The following is a 15,607-nucleotide window of genomic DNA, read 5'->3' as shown; positions in this document are numbered from 1 at the left end:
TCCTAAATATATCAGTATACCTTTAAATATGCAGCAATTGTTCAAAAGTTATTGCCTTGATCCCAAGGGAGAATTAGCTCTGGTGGTGAACATTGACGAATCATAAGCACGAAAGTTTGCAAATCTGTAACTGTACCTCATGGTGATTCATTTAAAAAAACAAAAGGGTGTTACCTTTCTTGCTTGCAGATAACCATGAATGTAAACTGTACCTATGGATTGAAAATGTGTGGGGGGGTAGAATATTATGGGATAATTTGGACAAATTTCTGAGATATAATTTACCCCAGAAACAGTCAATTTTTGTGGTGCAGATTTAGACAAGGCAAACTGTCTGGGACCACGCAGACATAAATCATGAAAAAATTAGTAAATCATTTTCAATTTATTTTTAACCTTATTGAAATATACTAGGATCAAATAAATACCTGTCAAAAAGTAACAAGCTCAGGTAGACCTTTATCCTTTAAGAGGGTGAGAGAAAATATTTCATCTTGCAAATAAAACAAGATAAATACATTTGAGGATAGAGGGATGCAGTCAGGATGTTAGAGCACATTCACAGGTGTATAATAAAGAGCACCAACTGGATATGTGATGAATATAAATTATCTTCCCTGAGATGAAAGAGCATATTAATAAACAAGCAATTAGAATTTTAAAATGCTAGTCATTAGAACAGACATAAAGTTCAAATTGACAAGTATTCAAAACATTAATAATGTACTATGATTGGAAAATTTGACTTGCATTAAAAACAAATGAAAAAACCTGAATATTGGTAGGGATTTAATATTTGGCAAATTGAATGTTTTAAATTATAAATTATAATTAATCCATAAATGATGTTTCATATCACTCTTACTGTCATAAAAAGCATTAGAACATTGCATGCATATGGAGTTGTATAATCCTGGGGAGAGGTGACATATTTTTTGACAGAGATAAAGCCAAAAAACAGCAATTTTTTGAAACAGCAAGTAGAAATTTGTTATATTAGAGAACCCAATTATAAGAATACTTAAAAAATGTATATGTTTTATGTCTACTTTTGTTGATGTTTTATGACTTACAATAGTTTTATAATGGTGCATGCTTTTCAATGCCCAAGTATCAACACAACACAGCCCCGTGCACCTACCGCTCTTCAACAGGGACCCCAATTTCCTGCCTTCAACTCCCCAAACCATCATCTCAGTTGTGTTGCTCAGTTCTTCCATTGTGTTGCCTTTGTTATTTTTGTTGCACCTTTCTGATGTATCTTTAAGTCCCACATACATAAGAATATTATTAAAGGTATACTTAGTGATTATGAAGTAAAACTATAAAAATGTTTAAAAATAATTGCAATGTCTTTAAATATAAAAGCATAAGTTAATAAGGGAAGGAAACATAACTGTTAAATGTACTGTATTTCTAAAACATTACCCTGATATTATACTTCTCACTCTTACTCTCTCTTTCTATTTCATTTTTATCAAATACACACATACAGTCACTCTCTCTGTTGCAGTGTAAGTTAATTAAGCATACATTTAATGTCTAAAAATAATTTCACGTGCTTTATTTTTGCTCATTTTATAGAGGTATAAAATCCTTAATGAATATATATAAGTAAATTAGGGAAAGAGTGATGAAAACAACAATCTGTGTGGCATCTTGAGCTTAGAGTTTCTTAACAAATATCTATAAGGATTTCTATATTCATTACTTAGGCCTTGATCTTGGATTAGATCCTGGAAACCAGCCTTTACTTCTGTTTATGTAATTTTTTTACTACACCCAGTAATGCTTATAGCTTACTCCTAGTTCTGTGCTCAGGGAACATTCATAGTGGTGCTCAGGGGACCAAATGTGGTGCCGGGTATCAAACCTGGGTTGCTGCGTGGGTGGGCTCAAGACCCCACACACTGTACTATCAATCTGGCCTAGAAACAAACTTTTAAAACCTACTCCAACTATAGTGACATTCCCTCACAACTAAGAATGAAAACATAAAAGAGTAAGAAAGCAGAATTCGTCATTATTATCTCTACCTGTTATTTTAAATGGCAATAGATCAGATTATAAATTTATAAGATTATAAATTCTTACGCTACCTTTATTATATGTTTCAAACCCCCCTACTAGGTATTACTCTATTGAGATAAAAATCTCGCCCTCTTCATCACCCTTTTAAGAGCCTCTTTGATCTCCTTGTTCCTCAGACTATAGATAAGAGGATTCAGCATGGGAATAACATTAATATAGAACACTGACAGAACCTTGTCCTGATTCTTGGAATGATTAGAAGCAGGACGCATGTACACAGAGAGAGCTGTGCCATAGAAGATGGTCACAACTGCCAGGTGGGAGGCACAGGTATTGAAGGCCCTGAGACTGCCTTTAGCAGAGGATATTTTCAGGATGGAAGCTGCAATGAAACCATAGGATAAAAGGATAAAGAGCATAGAACCAAACCCAAGCAACAGAGCTGCCAGAAAAATAATGATTTGGCAAACAAAGGTATTGGAGCAAGCCAAGGAAACAATCTGGGGTAAGTCACAGAAGAAATGTCGAATGACATTTGGACCACAGTAATAAAGGTTAACGCAAGTCACTGTTTCAACTAAACTACTAATAAAACCACTTCCAAGGGCTGCAGTAACCATTTTGCAACAGAGGTTAGGGTTCATAATGGCTGAGTACTGCAGAGGGTTACCAATGGCCACATATCTGTCATAGGCCATGGTGGCTAAGAGGCAGCTCTCAGACAGACCCATCCAAGCAATCACAAAATACTGGGTAGCACATGAGACAAAGGAAATAATCTTTCCATCCTTAAAGAAATCTGAAAGCATCCTTGGGCTAATGGAAGTCGAATAGCAGATATCTATGAACGACAGGCAACTGAGAAAAAAGTACATAGGTGTGTGCAGCTGAGAGTCCATTCTGATTAGGATGATCAGACCCAGGTTTGAAATTAGGGTCACCAGGTAGATCACTAGGAAGACAGGAAAGAGAATGAGTTGTAGATCTTTTTTACTTGTGAGTCCTGAGAGGACAAACATGGTCACGGAGGTGTGGTTTCTATATCCTTCCTTAGAGATGCTTTCAGACATCTGTTGAGGAAAAGATGAAAGAAAATATTCAGACTCAAAATACCAAACGAAGGGTTCAAGAGAGTACAGAGGGAAAGGCACTAGCAATGAATATGTCCAACATTGGATCAATCCCTGAAAGCACATGTGGTCCTTAGGGATGATCCTTGAGCACAGAGCCAGGACTTACTTCTGATCACTGCGATGTGTGAGCCAAACACTTCACCCCCTCACCAACAAACAAAAACCAAAAAGGAATGATTATTATTTTCATATAGCCAGCTCTGATTCTAATTATAGTCTTATACTTATAGCCTTGTATGTAATATTGTGTCAAACTGTACATTCCTTTGATAATAGCCAATGTTATAGACCTTTTCGGAATGCATAAGCCTATCACACATTTACAAAAGAGCAACAACAACTACAACAACACCAACAACAAAATAACCAAATCAATTTTGGCAAAGCACTTAGACACTTCTTTATAGACACATGAAAAAATGTTCTATATTCCTTATTAGGAAGATGAAAACCAAAAAGTTAACTGCAGCATGTCAATTCGCACTTGTGAGAATCAAATAAGGCAAAAATTTAAATCATTCTTTGCAGAGAAGTTGAGAGAAATGATTTCAGATGCACAGTTAAGGTTAATGTAAATTGTTGAGTGTGATATCAGTTGGTACAACCACTGTGGTAAATGTCATGGAGACAAAAAATTGAAATGGAGATTCCATATGTTTCCATAGTACTACTCTCAGACGCTTATTCAGCATGTAAGAAAACATTTATTAAATACATATGCTAATAAGAACATTAGTTGCAAATGCCAACCTAAATGTCCATCAACAGATAGATCAAGAAGCTGTACATATTATTTTTGGAATGCTTTATCATTAAAAAAGGTGAAATATATTTTGTAACAAAAGGATGGATCATAAATTGATTATCCCAGGAAATGAGTCATAAATTCAAAGGAAATAATCACACTGAAGTACAATGCATATGGCTCATATGTAGAATATAAATAATTAGGGCAATTGAACTCAAATAGACAGCAAAATCAATCAAAATACCTTTTGCAAAGAACTGTATGAAATCAATGACACTGTTGTTAATCTGAGTAAGTCTAATGACCATATTTGTTCTCTAAATCATGCCAGATTCTATGACTTCTCATTAAGAAAGTTGAATTTTACATATTTTTAGTTCAACTTTTCTTTGAGTTCATCATATATTTAGTTCACTTTCTATTTCAAAGATGCCTAAATTTTCTTTTGTTTCAGATATGGGTGCTATTGATTGACCCTTTAGTTTTTCCTTCACATAATTATTGACATAGTATATTCATCTCTCCATACTCATTTCCACTGAACCTTGCAGAAGGAGGAGGAGGAGGAGGAGGAGGAGGAAGAGGAGGATAACGAGGAAGAAGAAGAAGAAGAAGAAGAAGAAGAAGAAGAAGAAGAAGAAGAAGAAGAAGAAGAAGAAGAAGAAGAAGAAGAAGAAGAAGAAGAAGAAGAAGAAGAAGAAGAAGAAGAAGAAGAAGAAGAAGAAAGAGAAGGAGAAGAGAAGAAGAAAAAGAGAAGGAAAAGGAGCAGGAAAAGAAGAAAAAGAAGGAGGAGGAGTTTGAGAGGAGGAGGATGAGAGGAGGAGGATGAGAGGAGGAGGTGAGTAGGAAGACAAGAGGAGAAGGAGGAGGAGGAGGATGTGGATGTGGAGGAAAAGCATGAAGCATGGGTGAGGAAGAGGAGGGTTGAGGAAAGAAGGGAGGGTGTTGGGGAGGGATAGGGGAAAGAGAAGGAGAAAATGAAAAGTGGTCCTTGTTTTTTAAAAATATCAGTAATCCTTCTCATATTAAATTGTTTGAGCTGGGAAAATTTTGTAGGCCAGAAAGCAAAGTCTGAAGAGCTCTTATGAACACTTTAGTACAGACAAGATTATTCTCAGAAAAACAAGTGTTCCATTTATTCTTGACTGATTTTTTTTTATTCTAGAATCTAGCACGTCAATGGATGCCACACAGATCTACTCAAATCTGGATGGCACCCAGAGAATCTTCTGAGGCCACTAAAGAATAAAACTGATAAGGTAGTACAGAACTCTAAAATAATTCACAGCTCTTTGAGTTTTAGTTCTTTTTTTTAAAAACAGATGATTTATAGGCAGTGTAGATCCACTTTATGCTATGACACTGTCCTTCAACAGATTTTGTTTTACATTTACATGCTAAAGGAGGTATGGAAAGGACCCCTATAAAATTTAAAATTTAAGGACAATGATACCAAGATGTGGTACACATTTTGATTTCTTTCTAGATCATAGGTCCTTGATATTCTTCAGAGCAGTGTCTAATAACTCACCTAAGGATTCTTCAAAGTTCTACTTTCCTGTGATCCAGGTTCTTTTACTTGTAGTGTACCCAGGACATTGAAAAGGCCAGTAGATATTTGTCTTCCTGCTTTGAAGGGATTCTTGTCAGTGTTCTAAGAGAATTAGGGAGTTAACTTGAGGGGAGTCAACAATCTTTCGTTAATGATATTTGACTCACTGAAACTGCAGAACTGATCTTAATGTGGAAAACAAGAAGCCTTAAATATTCCTGAACCTCCTCCATCATATCTAAGAAAGAAAATGGGAGGACAATTACAACGAAGCAGAGCAATTAACATAGAAATCTGTCAATTACCTCTCCTGGGTACAGAGGCAGATGAAGTCTAATAATTGGTCTCAACAAGATATACCTTCAGAAATTATTCTTTTGAGACTTCATTATATCAAAAGTCCTTTCACCCTGGAAGTATTATGGGTCTGTTATAAACATCACTCCTAAAATTTTTGTTTTTTCAGAGGCCACATCTGGCAGTGCTCAGAGATTAAGCTGGGCTCTATATCCTGCTGGGTGGTGTTTAGGGAATTATCTGGGGTGTCAGGAATAAAATGAAGATAAGCCACATGCAAGACAGGTGCTTGACCCAGACCTATTTCCTTAGCTCCTCCGATGATTTTTTAAATGGTGAAATAAATTTATATCACAAAAACATGTTAATAATCATCAAAGAACCTCTGAGAAAAATCTGCTATGAACCTTCAACGGTGAAGTCTGTTTCTTCAGTAGAAGATCATAACTTTCCACATTCTTATTTGAAACAGTTCTTTGGCTTTAAGATTTTATTGTATAGGTTTACCATATTTATTTATTATTTTAGAGCAAATAGTTAAGGTTAGATGATTTTAAAATAAAATAAAAATTTATATTTTATTAAATTATGAATAAAGTCATCACATTTTATTTAAGAATGGAATAATTTAAATAATTTTAGTTAGGTACTTAGATTTATAAAACTGTTACTTAGCCTTTTCTTGAAAACATAATACCCAGAGAGCCCACTTTCCTCCCCAGAGTTCTAAGTACCCCTCCTGCCATAAGAGCTCAGTTCTCTAGACAAATTCATCAGTTTTGAGGACTTTGACAACTTCATGTTCCCTTACTATCTTTGCTTTTCTCTCTCCTGTTAGGAATTGATCACTCTCTTTGTTTTTGGCAGCACATCCCTGGGGTTATCAGGGTTTATTCCTGACTCTGTGCTCAGGGATCACTCTTAGAGGGGCTTGGGGGACCTTATGTAGCACTGGGAGGGCAGTCAGTTTGGCCACCTGCAAGGCTAACACCCTATCGGCTATACAATAGCTCAGTGCCCCACTTTGTTTCTTTAATTGGATTATGGTGACACCTACACAGATGTAGATGTATAACTCTAAACTGGTATTCTAAAAATTAGTAAATCAACAATAGCACTGTTAGCCTTGTCATCTCCTTATTCATGCATTCTGCTTGAGTGAGCACCAGTAATGTCTCCATTGTGACACTTGTTGTTACTTTTTTTGTCATATCGAATATGCTACAGGAAGCTTGCCAGGCTCTGACATGTGGTCAGGTTATTCTCGGTAGCTGCCAGGCTCTCTGAGGGGGATGGAGGAATCGAACCCTCGTTGACAGCGTGCAAGGCAAATGCCCTACCCGCTGTGCTAATTGAGATTTATCATGTTTAGACATACTTATAAGGATTTGCAGAAGTGAGGAAGAAACAAAAATTACTCTTGAGTTCTGTGATTCCAACTATTTTCTTTACAGCTATGAAAGAGTAAGAGCGGGGAATGAAAAAAAGATGGAAGAAGGGCAGAGACAAAAGGGAAAAGATAAGAAAACTGAGTCGATGGGGCAAAAAAAAAATTAAATGAAATAGTCAATTTTCCCCAAGTACAAATGGGAGAACTTTTACACCTAATTCCAGATCCACTCTTAAATCTCCAAATAAACAGGAGAAGTAATTCTTGTTTTGCAGCATCAGACATTAACAAAAGGTATAATATATGGCCTTCCTCCTCAAAATCTTGTTTTTCTTTCTCTAGACACATCGTAAAGGCACATATTACATGGATGAGAAAGTCCAGACAACTGAGGGCAAGAATGTAGTTTCAAATTTAGGAGATAGTGAATTTATTTTGACTTTTCATACTACCCATAATATATGGATTCCAATGTAATGACATACATTTGTTACTCTCAAATACATGTTTGATAGTTTACCAATGTTTTGACATTTCTTCATTATTCATATCTTTATGACATCATATTAACGATTTCTAAATTTTTAAAGCATACATGATGTTTTATTTCACTTTATTTTACTTTTTATTCATCAAACATTGGTTTAAAGACTGTTAGGGAAATAAACTATCATGAAGGAAGATTTCAAAACTTACTTTTGGGAATGTAAAATTGTATGACAAACAACATGTAAATACAATGAAGAAAAGAATAAATCTAATTCAATATACAATAAAAGGATCAAGCACCAGGAACTACTGAGATTTGTTTTTTAGTTGTTCCATTTTATTTTTCAGTTATACCAGGTGATACTCAGGGTTTACTCCTGGGTCTGTTCTTAGGGAATCAATCCTGGTGGAGCTTTAGGGGACCAAATGCAGTGAACCAGGGCTGGCTGCATGCAAGGCAAGTACCCCATTTGCTGTACTATCTCTCTATCCTGAGGATTTATTCCAGGAAACAAAGATGCTTCAAATCACACAAATCAACTCATTTTATGTAACACATCGAAAAAAATGAGGGAAAAAGTTGTGTGTTCAACAGATACTGAAATGATTTGACAAAATTCAACATTCTCAAAACTCAATCATTTGACTCATGATTGTAAAAACTCAAGAAACAAGGCAGTTCAGGAATACACCTCAATGTAACAAAATCACTACAATAAAAGTCCACACTCAATGGCCTAAGCTAATAACTTTAAAAAAAGAAAACAAGCAAAGGAGACTTAATGGCCCCCTCCAACCCATTTATCAACACTAAGCTTGTATTGACGGTCACAATAATTAAATAAGAATTAGAAAAATATTATTGTGAGTAGTAAAAGACTTAAAAATTGTCTTCCTCTGTAGCTGATTCATGTATGAATACATAATATCTATGCACATATAATGTGTGCATGTACATTGTGTACATATGTGTATAGGGCTAGAGCTATATATCATAGCAGGTAGGGCGTTTGCCTTGCACGCGGCTGACCTAGGTTCAATTCTTCTGTCCCTCTCAGAGATACTGGCAAGCTACCAAGAGTATCCCGCCCACATGGCAGAGCCTGGCAAGCTACCCGTGGTATATTCAGTATGCAAAAAACAGTGAGAACAAGTCACACAATGGAGACGTTACTGGTGCCCACCCGAGCAAATCGATGTACAACAGGAGGACAGTACTACAGTGCTACATATGTGTACATATGTATAAGCACACTTTTTAATTGAAAGTTCAATGAAAGAAAATTATTGAGAGTGATGATTAAAAAATATGGCATGTATTTTGGGGAGACTGGCTTATTATATGCTTAAAGTTTGTGAGCACTTTGTCCAGTCCTCTCTCTTTCCTCCTGATCTACATCCTCCATTCACAGTCATTAAGTACTGACAATTTCATGCTATTTTCTTGTGCTTTTGTCAGGAAGATGGGTTGGATGAGTTATTACTAATATACTTTGCTATTATGTTCATTACAATCTTGTGAGTTACCTCTGATTTTAGCCACACGATTCTTTTAAGATTAAAGGAAGTTTGGGGCTGGAGTGATAGCACAGCGGGTAGGGCATTTGCCTTGCTTGCGGCCAACCCAGGTTCGAATCCCAGCATCCCATATGGTCCCCTGAGCACCCCCAGGAGTAATTCCTGAGTGTAGAGCCAGGAGTAACCCCTGTGCATCACCGGGTTTGACGCAAAAAGCAAAAAAAAAAAAAAGATTAAAGGAAGTTTTATCTTGATATAATAATGTCTCAAGAGATTACACTTTTGTGACAGGAATCTCTTGTAGCCTCAACAAGGGACCAATTATAGAGTTGATCTTCCTCTATGCCCAAGAGGAAAATGTTTCAGCCTATAAAATTTTAATTATTTTTTCTTTTTGTTCCCACATAATTTCTTGGATGTGGTAGAGCGGACCCCACAGCTTTTAGAGACCTTATCTTCCCCAGTTGGATAACTTCTGAAAAAGAGTTATGTGAACCAAATTTGCTTATCAAAAGACTATGGACTTGAGGACTCAGAGTACTGACAGGGTGGGTTAATCTCAGAAGCCTGCAGTGAACAATGTCTTGGTCATATTTGACTATCAGGTTATATCATGAAGTCTGAGGAGTTGGAACTCACAAGATTAAAGTTTACCAGAACGCTTAGGTGAGTTATTAAGGTCTTGCTGTAAGGAGTGTTGAGTGCATAAAATTTATTAATAATATAAAAAATGTAAAAATAACTCATTGCCTTTTTCCTTGAAGATTAGAGACAATAAATGATTACTAGGCTGTGGTGACTTGTTGACAATGATGAAAGTAAATCTATTAAAGGGTGAAATGAATCATTAGACTATGTAAATACATTTTAACTTGTAGTGTGAGGAGGGCTAAAATTTAGTGATTACAATGAGAGGTCAGACTGTGAAAGAGTCGGGAGGTATTTAACTGGCCTCACGCTCATGCATTCTATATAAAGTCACATTTCAGCAGTTTCACTCGTGCAGGCATTATTTCTGACAAGGGGAGGGTTCAATGCAACTTTGATTAATTTTCAAGTTCTAGATAAGTGATTAAATTCCAATAAAGTGTTACCAATGAAATTTGTTATTCTGAAATTAACCTTATTCATCCTGTTCCTGACATGCAAGTTTCAAATTTTGTTTCATTACCTGTGAAGACATTGAACTTTCCAATATTTATTCAGTGAACATGGGGAAGGACTACTGATGAAATCCCTTAAATGAAGAAACAAGGGACCACTATTTAATATTCTCTTCTCATCTATCTTATTTTCATTTGTCAGAAACTGTAGCACTGACGTCCATTTGTTCATCGATTTGCTCGAGCGGACACAAGTAGACTCTACATTGTGAGACTTGTTACTGTTTTTGGCATAATCGAATACACCACACATAGCTTGCCAGGCTTTGTTCTGCAGATGGGAAACTCTTGGTAGCTTGCTGGGGTGTAGGAATCGAATCCAGGTCGGCCGCTTTAAATATGGAGAGAAAAGATACGTATACTAAGAATAATTTGAGAAAAATCAAAAGGAAGCCAAAATAATATTTTTTTTCTTTTTGGATCACATCCAGTGATGCTGTTTCACCTGTTCTTGAACATTTCGGCTGTTCCCAGATTTGGGCTGCTATAAATAGTGTTGCAATGAACATAGGAGTACCAATGTCTTGTTTGAATAGAGATTTTTGGCCCTTAGGGTACATGTCAAGTAATGGGGGATAGAGCATGATAATCAATATCTCTAGTGTGTTTTAAGAACATAAAATAAACATAGAATAGTTTTATATTAAAATCAAGAGTTAGTTAATAACGTAGCAGAAATACCTTACTGTATTGAATGAATGAGCATTAGAGACTTTGCATATGGAGAAATGATTATATTATAGATGCCCAGTGATATCTTTGTTGTTATTATTGTTAGTTATTGTGTTGATGATAAACTGCTATTACTTGTGATCTTTACATAGAATAGTCTCTCCACTTAGTCTTACTACTGTGGACACAACCAACCTCAGTGTAGGGTGATGAATACATAGCTCACTGAATTTTTTTCTTTTTTTTCTACCTTTTTAAAAATTGAATCACTGTGAGATACACAGTTACAAAGTTGTTCATGACTGCGTTTCAGTCATACAATGTTCTAATACCAATTTCTTCACCAGTGCACATTTCCCACCACCAATATCCCTAATTTCTCTACCATCATGCCTGCCCTCTCCCGCAGCCTGTCTCTATGGCAAGCGCTTCCTTCCTTCCTTCCTTCCTTCCTTCCTTCCTTCCTTCCTTCCTTCCTTCCTTCCTTCCTTCCTTCCTTCCTTCCTTCCTTCCTTCCTTCCTTCCTTCCTTCCTTCCTTCCTTCCTTCCTCCTTCCTTCCCTCCTTCCTTCCTTCCTTCCCTCCTTCCTTCCTTCCTTCCTTCCTTCCTTCCTTCCTTCCTTCCTTCCTTCCTTCCTTCTTTCTTTCTTTCTTTCTTTCTTTCTTTCTTTCTTTCTTTCTTTCTTTCTTTCTTTCTTTCTTTCTTTCTTTCTTTCTTTCTTTCTTCCTCTCTTTCTTTCTCTCTTTCTTTCTCTCTCTTTCTTTCTCTCTCTACCACTACTCTCTTTCTCTTTCATTTTGGAAAGAATTTCTCCTTCCTTTCTCTTTTCTTTTGGGAATTATAATTTGCAATGTAGATACTGAATGTATGTCCCTTTACTTCCTTTTATTACACAGTTCTTTCTGGATCGATCATTTGCAGCTATCATTGTCACCGTGGTCGTTACTCTGTCCTAACTGCACTCCCCACTACCTCCCACTATGGCAAGCTTCCAACCATGAGCCAGTTCTTCTAGTCCTTATTTCTATTCTTCTTGAGTATTATTCTCATACTATGCTTTTTTTATTCCACAAATGAGTGCAATCATTCTGTGTCTGTCCCTCTCCTTCGGACTCATTTCACTTAGCATGGTACTCTCCATGTCTATCCATTTATAATCACAAATTCTCACAGCAGCGTACAAGAAATGACTCATTATTTGAGGAGACATTACCCCTTTGACAATATTATTCTGAGTAAGGGGGGTATATTTTCTTTATCATCATTTTTTTGGCTAAGAGAGAAAATGGCTGTAGAGAAGGAAGACATCATGGCTGGCTAATGTTGACAGATATTTATGGCCATGGGCTTTATTCATTTCAGTAATGTCTGTTTTTTTTCCAGAGAAATATTTAAAACTTCTACATTCTTTTGTCTAACCAATCCCCAGGGTTTATTGACAGATAATTTCTATATATAAATTTTCTATAGTTTTACTTCTAGTTTGTTTATTTGATTAAAATTTTGTTTGTGTTGAATTTTTTTTTTTTTTTGCTTTTTGGGTCACACCCGGCGATGCACAGGGGTTACTCCTGGCTCTGCACTCAGGAATTACTCCTGGCGGTGCTCAGGGGACCATATGGGATGCTGGGATTTGAACCCGGGTCAGCCGCGTGCAAGGCAAATGCCCTACCCGCTGTGCTATCACTCCAGCCCCCGTGTTGAAAATTTTTAAATGAGTGGAGAAAGTATATCCATAGCATATTGAGGACAGCATATTTTGTCCCTTGAAAATTATTCTTCAGATTATTTATCATTCATTCTGAAGATTTTCCTTAGACTAACCCCAAAAATTAAAAGAGCAAAGAGCTTCCAGAAACCTTATTTCATTTTCCGAATTTCTGTGTTCATTGCTTAAGCATCATAAACCTTGTATAATTTCCAGTTACAATTCTTTGTAGGACCTTGGTGTTATAATTCTGCATTTTGAGTACCATAAGAGCTGTAATATTCACATAAATCAACTCAATAAATTTAATAAAATAAATGATTTCAATAAAACTATACACATATCTCATAGTTTTATGCAAGGAGGTCCTAGATATTTTGACACATTTTCAAAAATTATCATTAACAAAAGATTAAAGATATTCATTAAAGACAAGTTGTTTTATCTTATCTTTGAATTACATAAGTAAATTTTGCAGCTACAAGAAAGGAAAGATAGCATGACTTTAAACTTTTATCTTAACAAACACTTTAAAAAGTTTGAAACTTCAACTATGTTGATTAGATAATATTCATTTTCAAGCCGTCTCTCACTGTGTGACCATTACTCTAAATCCATGATGTCATTCTTTTTTTTAAATTTTATATTCCTTTTTTTGGGCCACACCCAGCAATGCACAGGGGTTACTAGTGGCTCATGCACTCAGGAATTACTCCTAGCAGTTCTCAGGGGACCAAATGGGATGCTGGAAATCGAACCCAGTTCGGCCACATTCAGGGCAAAATGCCCTACCTGCTGTGTTATCATGCCAGCCCCTCATGATGTTATTCTTACATATCTCTAAGTATTTGAAAGCAGAGAGGCAGCTAAAGAATTGTTTCCCTTCCCTTACAGGGATGAAGTGAATGTTTGAACTCAAGGAGATTTTATGAATATCTGTTCCAGTATCCCATTTTACATAAGAGGTTCAGAATTCTTAGGCACTTTAAGCATTGAATTCTTTATCCAATCTGAGGCTGTGTAAAATAATAATGGATTAGCATATAGCAAAAAGATATTTTTTTCTAATATATTTCCTTTAGTTCTTGTACCTTATAAATATAAAATTGAAAAAAACAAAAAAGAAATTTTAGTGTACAATATTCGAAAGGTATCAAATTTTACTTTTATTCCCAAGGAGAATGTGAGATATTTATTTAAGAGAATTTTTCAGTTGAAGTGTATAATTGGAGAGAGGGGAGAGGGAAGAGAGGGAGAAAAAGTGCATCAATAGAAGCAGGCTGGGGATGGGGGAGGAAAACTGGGGACACTGGTGATGACAATGTACATTGGTGACAGGACTGATGTTGGAACATTGTATGACTGAGGCCCAATCACAAACAACTTTGTGACAGTTATTCAATTGTCACTGTCACTGGTGATTCAATTAAAAATTAATAAAATATATAATTATACATTGATGACAGAAACTAACTCAATGATGATGCTTTAATATAATATATCTGGTCTAATACATGACTTAAAAAAAGAGAAACACCTGTGTCATATTTTGTGAGTGGAGTCATTTTATTTTTTTTATCATCTCCCTTTCTGCAGATGGACTCAAGCATCTCGACCGAAAAGAATAGAAATCACACCTCAGTGGTTGTGTTTGTTTTAGTGGGACTCACCAATGAAAAGGACCTGCAATTGATTCTCTTTCCAGTCTTCCTAGGCATCTATATTGTGACCTTATTGTGGAACCTTGGTATCATCCTCCTAATCAGGATGGACTCCCACCTGCAAACACCTATGTACTTTTTTCTCAGTGTTCTGTCTTTTATTGACATTTGTTACTCTACTTCCATCAGCCCAAGTATGCTTTCCGATTTCTTCAAAGATGAAAAAACAATTTCCCTCATTGGCTGTGCCATCCAGTATTTTGTTGGGTGCTGGATGGCTCTGTCTGAGTGCTGCCTCTTAGCAGCCATGGCCTATGACAGATACGTGGCCATTGGTAACCCTCTGCAGTACTCAACCACCATGGCGCCTGGGTTCTGTCAGAGATGGTGGCTGGGGCCCTTGGAACTGGTTTCCTCTGTAGTTTGCTTGAGACAATTCCTGCCTTTCATATGTACTACTGTGGGTCAAATATCATTCAACATTTCTTTTGTAATTTACCCCAGATTCTTACCTTGTCTTGCTCTGATCCTTCCATCACTCAAATGATTATTTTTCTTGTCGCTCTGCTTGTTGGATTTGGTTCTTTGCTCAGTATCCTGTTATCCTACAGTTTCATTGCTGCTTCAATCCTGAAAATATCCTCAGTGAAAGGTAGTGCCAAGGCCTTCAATACCTGTGCCTCCCACCTGGCAGTTGTGACCCTCTATTATGGCACAGCCCTGGCTGTGTACATGCGTCCTACTTCTAGTCACCCCGATAAGCAGGACACGGTACTGTCAGTGTTCTATATTATCATTATTCCCGTGTTAAATCCTCTAATATAGTCTGAGGAATAAGGAAATAAAAGAGGCCCTGAGGAGGGTGATGAAGAATGTGAGACATTTGTCCCAATAAGAATAATGTCTGGACAGGTATTCTGAGCACCGCAAAAGAGACAGTTTAAGAATGTGTGACATTTCAGTAGGTATAATAATATCCATTTAGGAAAGTAAAACCTGGTTTCCTTGCTTCCTGTTTCCATTGATTCATTCTCACCAAAATTAATGTGCCTCAACTACTACTGTTGATACAGATGTCTATTTAAGCATCTGTCTCTATCACTAGATTTAGGTAGATAAAGCCCCATAGAAATGACAAGTTAGGGAAATGACAAGATATTTAATTGAATTGCCCTTTTTTGCTCATTTTCTTTATGTTTTTATATTTGATTGTTCAGCACATATAGTTAAATGAAATTAAAATAT

General features: G+C 36.3%; 1 protein-coding gene and 1 pseudogene across 1 annotated transcript; one reads left to right on the top strand and one right to left on the bottom strand.

The window, feature by feature from the left end:
- Positions 1-2,138: 2,138 nt before the first annotated feature.
- Positions 2,139-3,101, bottom strand: LOC129406039 (olfactory receptor 1440-like). The gene has a single exon (XM_055143782.1). The coding sequence runs from the start codon at positions 3,099-3,101 to the stop codon at positions 2,139-2,141; it is 963 nt and encodes a 320-aa protein (XP_054999757.1).
- An 11,196-nt stretch (positions 3,102-14,297) lies between these two features.
- On the top strand, positions 14,298-15,257 carry LOC129406038 (olfactory receptor 5A1-like; annotated as a pseudogene).
- Positions 15,258-15,607: the final 350 nt, after the last annotated feature.

Source organism: Sorex araneus, chromosome 6 (assembly GCF_027595985.1).
Source record: "Sorex araneus isolate mSorAra2 chromosome 6, mSorAra2.pri, whole genome shotgun sequence".
Lineage (NCBI taxonomy): Eukaryota > Metazoa > Chordata > Mammalia > Eulipotyphla > Soricidae > Sorex > Sorex araneus.
Note: the sequence above shows the minus strand (reverse complement) of the source record. Positions and strands in the feature narration are given on the sequence as shown.